The sequence below is a fragment of the Ammospiza caudacuta genome, chromosome 14, assembly GCF_027887145.1.
Source record: "Ammospiza caudacuta isolate bAmmCau1 chromosome 14, bAmmCau1.pri, whole genome shotgun sequence".
NCBI lineage: Eukaryota > Metazoa > Chordata > Aves > Passeriformes > Passerellidae > Ammospiza > Ammospiza caudacuta.
The window spans coordinates 12,676,686-12,687,750 of record NC_080606.1 but is presented as its reverse complement, the minus strand read 5'-3'; the positions used below and the strand labels follow the sequence as shown (position 1 = coordinate 12,687,750).

The window sequence follows — 11,065 nt, the reverse complement described above, 5'->3', positions numbered from 1 at the left end:
CAGGGGGGATGCTCAGCTCTTCTCCCCTGACCCATGGCACCCAGCATGGGCTGGCTTTGCCCTCTCATTGCTCACCACCAGCTGCAAGAGCTGAGCATTTATCTCAGCCCCATTACTGCCAATCTCCCCCCTGTTAATACACCCATAATTCACAGGCAGAAAACATCTTTTATTGCAGAGGTGACATTTGAACCAGGGGAGGTATTGTTTTTTTTTTTTTTTTTTAATTAGTTTTTAGTCAGTTAGCTCGTTTGCTCCAGCCTCTGCTCCACATCTGTGAGTGCAGCCTTCTCCATCCAGCTGAGAGGGAATTATGTGTGCAAGAGGAGTCAGGGCTCCCTTCCCAGCTCCCAGCTCACACTGCTAGCACTGCGTGCCTGCTGCACACCCAGCTGCCTGCCCGAGGATGCTGCACCTCAAAGTCCAGTTCCTGGATGATTCCCAGAAGATCTTTGTAGTTGATGTAAGTGGGTATCCTATTCTTACTGATTTTTTGGTGATAATTATTAAATCATTGCTGTTCTGAAGGATTGAATGGTTTCTGATAGCTTCTGGTTTTTAGCTTTAAAAAAACCCAGCAAGCAAACAAGAAAACCAATCTCAAATTCAAAATGAAGCTTTCTAGAACTAATTGGTAAGTGTTTTTTGGTATCAATATAGTCCTGTGCTCCCCTGTTATTGGCATTATTTATGAAAAAGGAGGAATGGCTTTTCCTTACCTGATATGATCTTTAGTAAATCAGTTAATATTAAGTGATGGTCTTGACAAGTGTCGAGTTCACTCATTTGTCTTGCTGCCAGTGTAAACATTCAGCAAGGAAGAAAAGTCTGGGAACAGAATAAAAATAGCATATTTATCCAAGTTATCCCTGTTGAGAAACATCTGCACACATCTTCTGGGCATTCAGCTGAAAAAGAAAACGGTGTGGTTTTGTGAATAGCTGAGGAAAAAAACTCACTCTGTCTTATTTTCTTCATGGCAGTGTCCCACAACACATTGTGATAAATAAGTCACATTTTAAAAAATGCTAGCTCTGAACTAGGTTTAAAATATTAAGTATTAATATCTATGGTGTTAAGTTTATGCATATGTGTGTACATAATTGAAAGCAGGTATGTCTTGTCTGTGTGTTAGAAGCATCTTTTTACAAGTGTGATTGCACATTTACTGTTGGTTAGTGTTTAATAATCACAGTAGCTAATTGAATTAGCTAATTCAAGTGGATTTGTTCTGGTACTTACCTGCATCTACTGTGGGAGCAGAGTGTTTAATATAAAGTGGGTTTTTTCAAGTTCTGTTGCTTTTCTTCCGTTCTCTTCTGTGGTTTATAGCACAGCCAGAGAACTGCTCTCTCAGATGCCCAGCTCCATTTCTTTGTGACAGTATTTTACACAAAAGAGGATTATAAAGCAATTCCATGCCTTGACACAGTATAGAAGTTGTTTGATTTAGTTTAATTAATCTATCCTAGTCCAGGAGTCTGCTTAAAAATGAGACTGGTCATTTTAAAATGCCTTTTCCTCCTCCCCCCTTTGATTAAATAAGTCATAGTGAGACACAATTCAAAAGATGCTTCTGCTACAATGTTGCTGCATTTTTTTCCATCTCTGTTTTCTTATTTGCTCAAAAGGCAGCAGTATAGCTCTGCACGACATGTTATTGCAGCAAATAGCTTCCATTAGAGGAACTCCTGGTCATTTCCTTTTTTAGCATGGAATGGTATTGGAAACCCCTTTTAGGCATTTCATGCATTTGCTGCTCTGTGTGGGTACAATAAATGAGTGGCTGAATTAGTGACTTCTCCAGTATAAAAGGAGTGCTTTGGGCTAAGTTTTGAGCAGATATTTTAAGCAACTCTTCCTAAACCCCTCCTGACTTTGGAAAGCTCTTTTGAATGAGGAGTACTTCAGTATAATGGGAGGGAAAGGACAAAAGAGACAAAACACAGAGGGCTGAGTGCCCCTGCACCTCACACTCAGTGTAAACATCTCTACCTGCCTCACATGGGTGTCACAGCTGCTGGCATGTGCAGCAGGGTCTCCTTTCCTGCTTGCATGAGAACAAGTTCCTCTGCTGGTGCTGGATGCTGACCCAGGAAGGCTTCTGCCTCCATTTGCATCAGTTGGGACCACTGAGTTCCCAGGGTTTCCTTCAGCTGAGCTCTGGTTCCTGGGATAACAGGTCTGAGCCCTCAGAGCAGGGCAGAGAGGGGCTTGGCACATCTCTAAGTGTCCCCACTGTGCCCTCCCTGCTGAACACCCCATGGCTGGGCCTGGGATGCTGTGGGCAAACCAAACATGCCCAGAAAAACTCGCTGCTGAGGTTGGGTGAAGGACAGGGTCTCCTGTGGTCGTGTGTTCCCTGTAAAGCTGGGAATTCCTTGTAGGAGGTGTGTGGGCCTGGTGGCAGAGGAGTGAGGGCACGGGGAGGCTGGTGGCTTTAGGTGCAGGACACCTGTGCTGTGGGAATGCTGCAGAAATGGGCTTTTCCTTTGGGCTGCAGGTGCTGCCAGAGTCCCTGTGGGGACATGGGGGGGTGTGTGTGTCCCGTGTGCTGCACGTGCTGCTGTCTGTCCCTGGAAGTGCCTCTGGCTTTCTGACTCTGCTCAAGTCCCAGATGCTTTCACTGAGGAGTGAGGGGCAAGTGCAGCCTTCCCTCTTCACCTCCTGCTCTGGGGTTTCTGCCTGTGGGTGCTCACCCGGCCCTGCCTCATTCCCAGAGGCACCTGTGGGCTGGGACACGGCACAAACAGCCCCACATGCCATGGTTGTACCTTGCACTGTGCTCCCCAGCACAGACCCCACTCCCCTCACTCGGTGCAGGGCAGGTCTGATGCTCTGAGCCCCTCTGTACCCCAGGGCTGAGGAAGCACTGGCCTCAGCACCCCAAAACCCAGGACAGGACACCAGCAGGAGAAAGGCTGTGTTCCTAAAGAGCCCCTGCAGCAGCAGCAGGGCTGTGTCTCCCAGCAGGTTTTCCTGGGTTTGGGGCTGCTCCTGTCCCTGGGCACTGCTGCCCTTGGAGCACAGTGGGTTGCTCCCAGCAGAAATATGGTAGGTAATAACCCAGTCAGAAATGCTTGTCTTTCCTGGCTGCCTGACAAAGGCCAAGGCCTTTCATGCTAGAAAATTCTAGCTTGGAAAAAAAAACATTTATAATTTTTTTAATTACCCTTGTGATCCAGTAATTTTGAGGAGAGCTGGGAGCGCTGCAGAGTGAATGCTGTTATTATGCTATCACTTTTCTGCAGCCTTTCAGCACAGAGCCAGCAATTTCATCCCAGAAGAAGCCCTGAAAGGTGGTTATTAGTGTGCATCACCAGCAGCAGCCAGGTCCCTCCCATCCCTTCTGGGGACAGCCACTGCCACAGGGAGCTGCAGCCTGTCTTCCCCTCCATCACCCCACATGTGATCATTTAGCAGCTGTCTAACCTGGCCTCTGCTCCAGCCTGCTTTTGCAATAACCATTACTTCTTTTTGCTCTGCTTTTCATAAGCTGATGAAGGCATTTCAGAGTTTTGTTGGGGTGGTTTGCTGCCATTTTAATTTTTGGTGCTTTCTGGAGCAATTTCCAGAGTCGGGGGCCTCCTGGTTTGTTCTCCATCCAGGTCCAACAGCATGGCAACAAGCCAAGAAAACACCCGCCAAGTGTTTCTGTTTACTGGGAATAACTACAGCCTGGCCTCTCTTATCAGCATGCAGCACCACTTAATTCCTATTGCCAAAGCCCAGGGATGACTCAGAGCCCTGGGCACAGGATCTCTGGCCCTGTTGCTGTTAATTACCATGAACCATAATGGCAGCTCAGCCCCAGCTGTTGGGACACCCAGGCTCCCTGCACAGGTTTGAGGCTGCTCCCGTTGGCTCTGGATGAAGCACGTTGGCCATGGCTGGCCCTGGCTCAGGCGGGTGCCTGTCCTGGGATCACTCACTGCTTTGCCAGGGACAGAACTGCCCACACAGTGATAGTTGTGAGTCAAAACATGGTTTGTTTTCTCTTGCTCTCCTTTCTGGTTTAAGTTCCTTAATAAAGAAGAGAAGTGATGGGGAAGGAATTTGATTTCCAAAAATCAAATCAGGGAGCACAGCATGCAGCTGTCCTGTTGTACATGCTGAAGCCAAGAGCATTTATTGAGTAAGATTTTGCTGCTGCATGGTCAGGAAAGGGGTGCAGGAAGGGAGCTGAAACTTCTCCCCAGCTCTCTGAAATCCCATCACTGCTGCTGCCAGCATTGCCTAATCTGCTGCTTCTGTGCTGTGTTTGCTTGCTAGCAAAAATCCTGTGGGAAAGGGCTCTTCAACCTCACCTGCAGCCACCTGAACCTCGTGGAGAAGGAGTACTTTGGGCTGGAGTTTCACAGCCAGGCTGGGAACCAGGTGAGTGCAGCTGCCAGCTGGGGATTGTCAGCACCTCCCTGGAATTCCAAATGGAAAATTAAATAGAAAGCTTTGCCATGATGGCAGGAAAACCCTGAGAATGGGAGTCAGGAGGGGAGCCACAAGCCCCAGTGGTATGTGCAGCTCATGGTCTGTCCATGGCCAGCAGGACACTTGTCACAGCAGCCAAGCTGGTCAGCATTTTCATGCTGCATTCTACCATGCTGCTGCTGCTTTTATTCCCCATCTCTTGTGCTGTTTATTTAGCCAGCTCTTACTTGCCTCATTTCAGGTCTGGTTGGAACCACTAAAACCCATAACAAAGCAAGTGAAAAGTAAGTATTTCAAGAATGGAATTCTTATAAATCATTACCTGTGAGAATCTAGCACAGACACATTCATGCAGTGTTGTTTCTGAGGGACAGGATCTCTGGCTTCCAGCACTTATCCAGGCTCATTTTAGAGGGTGAGGCTGGGCAGGATTGTTTGCAAGGACACCTCAGTCCCTACAAAATCCCACAGGAACGCCACTGCCTTTGCAATCTGCTATCTGCACCATTTTAGGCTGAGTGTTAATAACCTGACAGCTTGGCAGAGGAGCAGGGTGGCTGAGTGCCTGTGTGGCCGTGCTGGCAGCGTGACAGGCTCTGCTCCTGCCTGTCCTCCTTTTCCCTCTGCAGCTCAGAGTGGCCCAGGCACCTGCATGTGGCAGGGTCCCCCCGTGCCCTCAGCTCCTCCCCAGCCCCAGAGATGCTGCAGAGCCTGATCTGAGTTCAGGCCCAGCCTCTGGTGCCATGGCCAAGAGCAGGGTTAGCTCAGTGCTGCTTTCAGGCCTCTCTCCATCCCCATGGTATTTTCCCCAAGTACACGAGGACTGGGAGGTGATTGAGAGCCTGGGGCCATGACCCCAGCTTTGCCAAGGGGAGGCTGCAGAGCAGGGTTTGCATGAATTTCCCTGAAAGGGGAAAGCCTGATAAGGATCCTTCCCTTTCTGGGTGCAGCACAAATGGAATTGTTGCAGGCACATCTTTCCTTCACCTTCTGGCCTGGCCCTCTGAGCCATCCCAGGGTGTTCTGTGACAGTCTGTGCTTACATAATTGCCTCCCTCCCTCCACACATTTTGCCTTGGCTGCTTGTTCTCACTCATCCCACAAAAAAACCCTTTGCCCAGGCAGCCTCCTATGGAGCTGCTGCATCCCAAGTGCTTGGAGGGCTGGGTTTAACACACAGCCCCAGTGATGGCAATTACACCAAGGCTCTGGCCAGGCTTCCTGGCACCATTTCATGGAAACCCCCTCCAACAGGGATTTTTGCAATTTAAAGAATTGCTGGGGCATTTTTCTCTTTAGTATTCTTTAGGTATCCAAATCTCTGTTTGTATTCATTGGTGATACTGGGGCCTGGGCAGGCTGGTTTTGGGGGGGCAGGCTGTAGTCCCTGATTCGTAAGGGTCCAGATAATTTACCCTGTAAGGAGGCAGCATGTGTGAAGAGAGTTGTAAATGTTCTCAATAGACATGTAAAAGAAAACTTATGAAGATGTTGTGTTTTAAGATCCTAAGGAGGTTCTTTTCAAATTTATGGTGAAATTTTTCCCAGTGGACCCTGGCCACCTGAGAGAAGAACTGACCAGGTACAGTGCTTGTTTTATTACTTTCTTACCACACAGTTCTGTGTTTTTGCAGTGTGTTAATTCTTTATCTTCATCCACCCCAGCCTGTCTGTGTGCAGTGGTTATCCTAAATATCCTAAGTATTACTCTTTACAGAATAAAAACAGAGAACATATTTTCTTGATCCTCTGTTTTAAAACACAATCCACTGTCTTATGAGGCTGCAATTTGTTTACTGCCAAAGAGTTTAACAGTTGGGTACAGAGTCTGACTGCTCAGTCTAGCTCCTGCCTCAAGCAGTGTTCTGAGAGAACAACTTTAGTTTTATTTTTAAAAATGACTTTGTTATCTTCTACAATTTTAGAGAAAGCACTGCAAACAGGGACTAAGAATAAAATCAAGACAGTGCTTATGCAGAACGTCAGCCCCAAGAGAGGCAAATGCCCTCCAAAACGGAAAGGAATGTTAATTTTGAAATCTACTAATGTGCATTTCACTGACAGGGACGTGCTGGTCCTACTGGTGCCCAGCTGCAGGGGCTGCACGCTCATCCTGTGACCCTGAGGATGTGCATCCCATGAGATTTGGGAACAGGCACAGCCCTCGTGGCTCAGCCCAGCACCCAGTTCCCCCAGGGATGCTCCTGTCCCCCTCCACAGGTACCTCTTCACCCTCCAGATCAAGAAGGACCTGGCCCAGGGGCGGCTGCCCTGCAGCGACAAGAGCGCGGCGCTGCTCGTCTCCCACCTGCTGCAGTGTAAGGGCAAGAGAGCACTGCAGGGCCAGGCCCCTTCCCTGGGGATGGGCTTTGGCCATGCAGCCAGGGCTCCCCTCTGCCTCGACCCCTCACAGCCTAATCCACGCTCTCCCTGTCCCCAAAGCTGAGCTGGGCGACTTCCACGAGGAGACAGACCAGCAGCACCTGGCCACGCACCGGTACCTGCCCAACCAGGAGTACCTGGACAACAAGATCATGCACTACCACCGGAGACACAGGTAAGGGCTGCTCCACACCACAAACCCCCTATGGACCTCTGCTGGCACAGTGCTGTCCTCAGCAGGCAGGGCTGGCAGTGGGGTGGGTGTGATGCCAACCTGTGCACCTACAAAATGGCTTTTTCAGCCCATTTCAGCATCTCCCTTCTCACTCCTGTCCCTCCTGTGCCTTGTGTCTGCAGAGGGAAGACGCCGGCCGAGTCTGACTCTCAGCTGCTGGACGTGGCCAGGAAGCTGGAGATGTACGGGATCCGCCCCCACCCCGCCAGCGACGGCGAGGGGACACAGATCAACCTGGCTGTGACACACATGGGGGTGCTGGTGCTGAGGGTGAGGGGACACAGATCAACCTGTGACACACATGGGGGTGCTGGTGCTGAGGGTGAGGGGACACAGATCAACCTGTGACACACATGGGGGTGCTGGTGCTGAGGGTGAGGGGACACAGATCAACCTGTGACACACATGGGGGTGCTGGTGCTGAGGGTGAGGGGACACAGATCAACCTGTGACACACATGGGGGTGCTGGTGCTGAGGGTGAGCCCAGGGCTCAGGGGTGGCCTCTCCAGCTGCAGGTGACCCTTCTCCCCTTTGAGCACCTCAAACTCTCCCTTCCACAGGCCATGGGGGTGAAGGGGATGCTGTAGGCCTCAGCCCCACCAGCCCTGCGTGCCACTGAAGGTGCCCCAGCCCTGCTGGCCCCTGTCCCACGAGTGTGGTGGCCGTGTGAGCAGCACAGGTTCCACGGCTCTGTCACATGTGCTCACTGTGTAATCTTCCAGTGAAAATAGCCCCCCACGTCTGTGCAATTACATAAGGCGGTAATCATGGCAGAGCTGGGCAGTAAATACAGACTTCCTCTCTGCTCCCACAGCAGCTGATTTCAACCTGGGAACATCTTGTCACAGCAAAAAAAAAAAAAAACAAACCAACAAACCCAAACATAAAACCTAGCTTTGGTCTGGTATTGGTAGTTAGTCTGCTGTTGGTAATTAGTGCCGCCAGACCTGGTTATTTATTCAGAGCCATAAACACCCCTCACGCATGATTAGAGTATCTGTGAGCCCATTAAAGTCTGCGCTCTTGCAGAAAGCTGAGAGGGTCCTGGTGCCACAGAGTGGGGTAACGTGATTTTTCCTGGTTCTGCCATGTGGCTGCATCTAACCTTGTGCAAAATGATAACAGAGTAATTAATGTGTGCTTGCAGCCTGCTTAAAGCAGGTCTAAAGGTGTGGAGGTGAGCTGAGCACTGCTACACTTCCCAGCAAAGGAGGGGAGAATATTATTTATTTGGGGCACTGATTTTGCCTTAACTCACCTGATACTTGAGCTGGCACAGATAGGACTCCCTGCCTTAACCTCTCTGAGGTTTGTCTGGGAGTCCTGGATTTTACAAAGAGCTTCAGCAGACAGAGTTAAGCCCTGAACCTCAATTTCTACTTGTAGAACCAGCTGATGCAGTCAAACACCAAACCCCAGCAGCTCCAGGAGCTGCATTGGAATTTGATGCAGTGTCCTGTGAGCTCAGGCCTTGGCCCACTGCATTTCTGTATTGACAGGTTGCCCCATCCAGCTGTAATTGCTGTGTTTGTCCTTGCAGGGCAATACAAAGATCAACACCTTCAACTGGTCCAAAATCCGCAAACTGAGTTTCAAGAGGAAGCATTTTCTCATCAAGCTCCATGCAAACATCTCTGTAAGTACCACAGGCACTGCTGGGCTCAGGAGCAGACAGCTGTGGATGGAAGGTCAGCCACATAAAGTCCCCAGTTTTGAGCAAAATCCATTCCTGTTGCTTATGATGGTGCTCCTTCCTGAGGGCTTCTCCTGTGTCCCCAGCCAGGTGACAGTGCAGTGCCTGGAGCCACTGGCAGCCCATATGGCCCCTGGGGGATCAGGAGGGCACATGGCAGAGCTTGTGCCGTGCTCCTGACCCCATCTCTGGCACACAGGCGCTGTGCAAGGACACGCTGGAGTTCACCATGGCCAGCCGGGACACCTGCAAGGCCTTCTGGAAGACGTGTGTGGAGTACCACGCCTTCTTCAGGCTCTCTGAGGAGCCCAAGTCAAAGCCCAAAGCCCTTCTGTGCAGCAAAGGTTCCAGCTTCCGCTACAGGTAAACTCCCAGGGGAAACCCAAGCTGCTGGGGCTGGGAAGGGCCTGGGGAGGGCTCCGAGCCTCACTTTTATGTCAGCCCTGTCTGAACCTGAGGGGGTGAGAACATCTACTTCTCCTGGAGAGCCCCCCTACCTTAGTTCTGCTTCATCCCCTCACAAGGGGCACAAGGGCTGGGGCTGATGGTGGTGCTCACGTTTCTCCCTCCATGCTGCAGTGGCAGGACTCAGCGGCAGCTGCTGGAGCACGGCAGGAAGGCTAAGATGAAGAGCCTGCCCTTCGAGAGGTACCAGGGGCATGGAGGGGGAGAGGTTCCTGAGGGGACTGGGGAGAGGGGAAGGGCCCTCCCGGCCATACACCTACCCTTGTTCTTGTCCTGCAGGAAACACTACACGTCCCGCTACGATGAGAGGCAGTGCCGCTCCTCCCCGGACCTCCTGACGGATGTATCAAAGCAGGTGAGTCCCCATGGCATCAGCAGCTCTGCGCCAGGGCCTTGGCATTGCGGGGTCAGACCCTCAGCTCTGGGTGCTCCCTCCCACCCTCTCTGTGCCCTGCCCAGGTGGAGGAGCTGCGCCTGGCCTACGGCAGCCGGGGCTCCTACCACGCCAACGGTGTGCATGGCTCCGAGCCCACCCTGGACAGCCGGCGCCGCAGCTCCACCATGGAGGTGACCTTTGCTGCTGAGCTGGAGCGCTCCAAGCCCGAAGCATCCACCACCTTCCTGCCCCACTCCAAGAGCTCCTCTGCCTTCCCCCTGCTCTACGCCGAGCTGGAGATGGAGCGGGCGTGGGAGCCCATCGACCTCTTCGGAGCCAGGAATCCCTTGACATCCTTCCGGCCCCACCACCAGTTTGCTGGGAACAGCAAAAGCACCTCTGTGGGCAACATGCGGGAGGTGAGCACCCGGCAGCTGGTGTACACGGATGTGCCCTGTCCCCTGCCCCTGGTGGCCCCCGCGCCCCCTGTGCTCTTCTATCTGGACAGGGCCCTGCAGCCCCCATGCCCTGCACCGGCCCCCGGTGAGGACACAGCAGGACTGGCGGGTGCAAGCGGCCCTGTGGCAACAAAACCCCCCCGGCAGAGTCCGAGCGGGGCCCAGGCTGGGCAGCTCCGTGGTGAGGCTGCAGGCACGGCCGTGGGCACCAGCATGGCGGGGGACAGCGGGTCCCTGGCTCGCTCCTTCGCTTACGGCCTGCAGGAGCAGCCTCCCAAGCGCTCCTGGAGCCAGTCGGACATGAAAACCATCCGCTTCCCCTACGGCTCGGAGTTCAGGCCCCTGGGGCCGTGCCCTGCTCTCAGCAGTCGCAGAGGGGGGGTTTTTTGGCACGTCCCAGCCCAGCAAGTGCTGGCACCGGGGCTGCGGCGCTGCCCCGAGCGGTACCTGGGCAGCAGCACCGAGTCCAGCGACTCGGACCCGGAGCTGCTGGGGGCTGAGCACGGCTCCCGCTACGGCCGCGTGCTGCACTCGCCCATGGCCCGCGTGCGGCTCTCCTCGGGCAGCCTCCAGCTGGATGAGGAGGATGAGGAGGTGTCCTTTGCCACCAGTGCTGCTGAGGAGAGGATTTCCAGAGGGGCCTCCAAGTATTTCACCTAGGTGCCTGACACCGGCCAGAGGGAGCGGAGGTGGCTGGTGCTGACCCAGGGTCAGAGAATGGTGACACTCTTGGTGTGCAGGTCTGCTTACAGCTTATGAAACATTGATGGGATTGTTGTGTGAGTGCTCTTAGCTATAGAGGACGTGTTAATGGACATCAGGGGTGTGCTCAGAAGTATTCAACCCCTGCACCACACTTGGAAGCTGGTTTGCCTCTGCCACCACAGTTTGAGGGGGGATTCTTGTTTCAGTCAGAAGCCAGAGATCTCCTAAAGCCCTGCTAAGCTTCTATGTCCTGCCCAAACTGATGCTTGGAGCTCAGCTGCTGGAGTCTTCATTGAAGGGGAGGTAGAGAAAGAGACTTCTC

General features: G+C 52.5%; 1 protein-coding gene across 1 annotated transcript; it reads left to right on the top strand.

The window, feature by feature from the left end:
• The first annotated feature begins 406 nt into the window (after positions 1-406).
• FRMD7 (FERM domain containing 7) lies at positions 407-10,698 on the top strand. Its single transcript, XM_058814301.1, has 12 exons — positions 407-463; positions 4,273-4,377; positions 4,670-4,712; positions 5,932-6,010; positions 6,649-6,746; positions 6,871-6,985; positions 7,168-7,315; positions 8,587-8,682; positions 8,939-9,102; positions 9,319-9,387; positions 9,484-9,559; positions 9,664-10,698. Exons 1-12 carry the CDS (start codon positions 407-409, stop codon positions 10,696-10,698), a joined length of 2,085 nt encoding a protein of 694 aa, XP_058670284.1.
• The last annotated feature ends 367 nt before the right edge of the window (positions 10,699-11,065 follow it).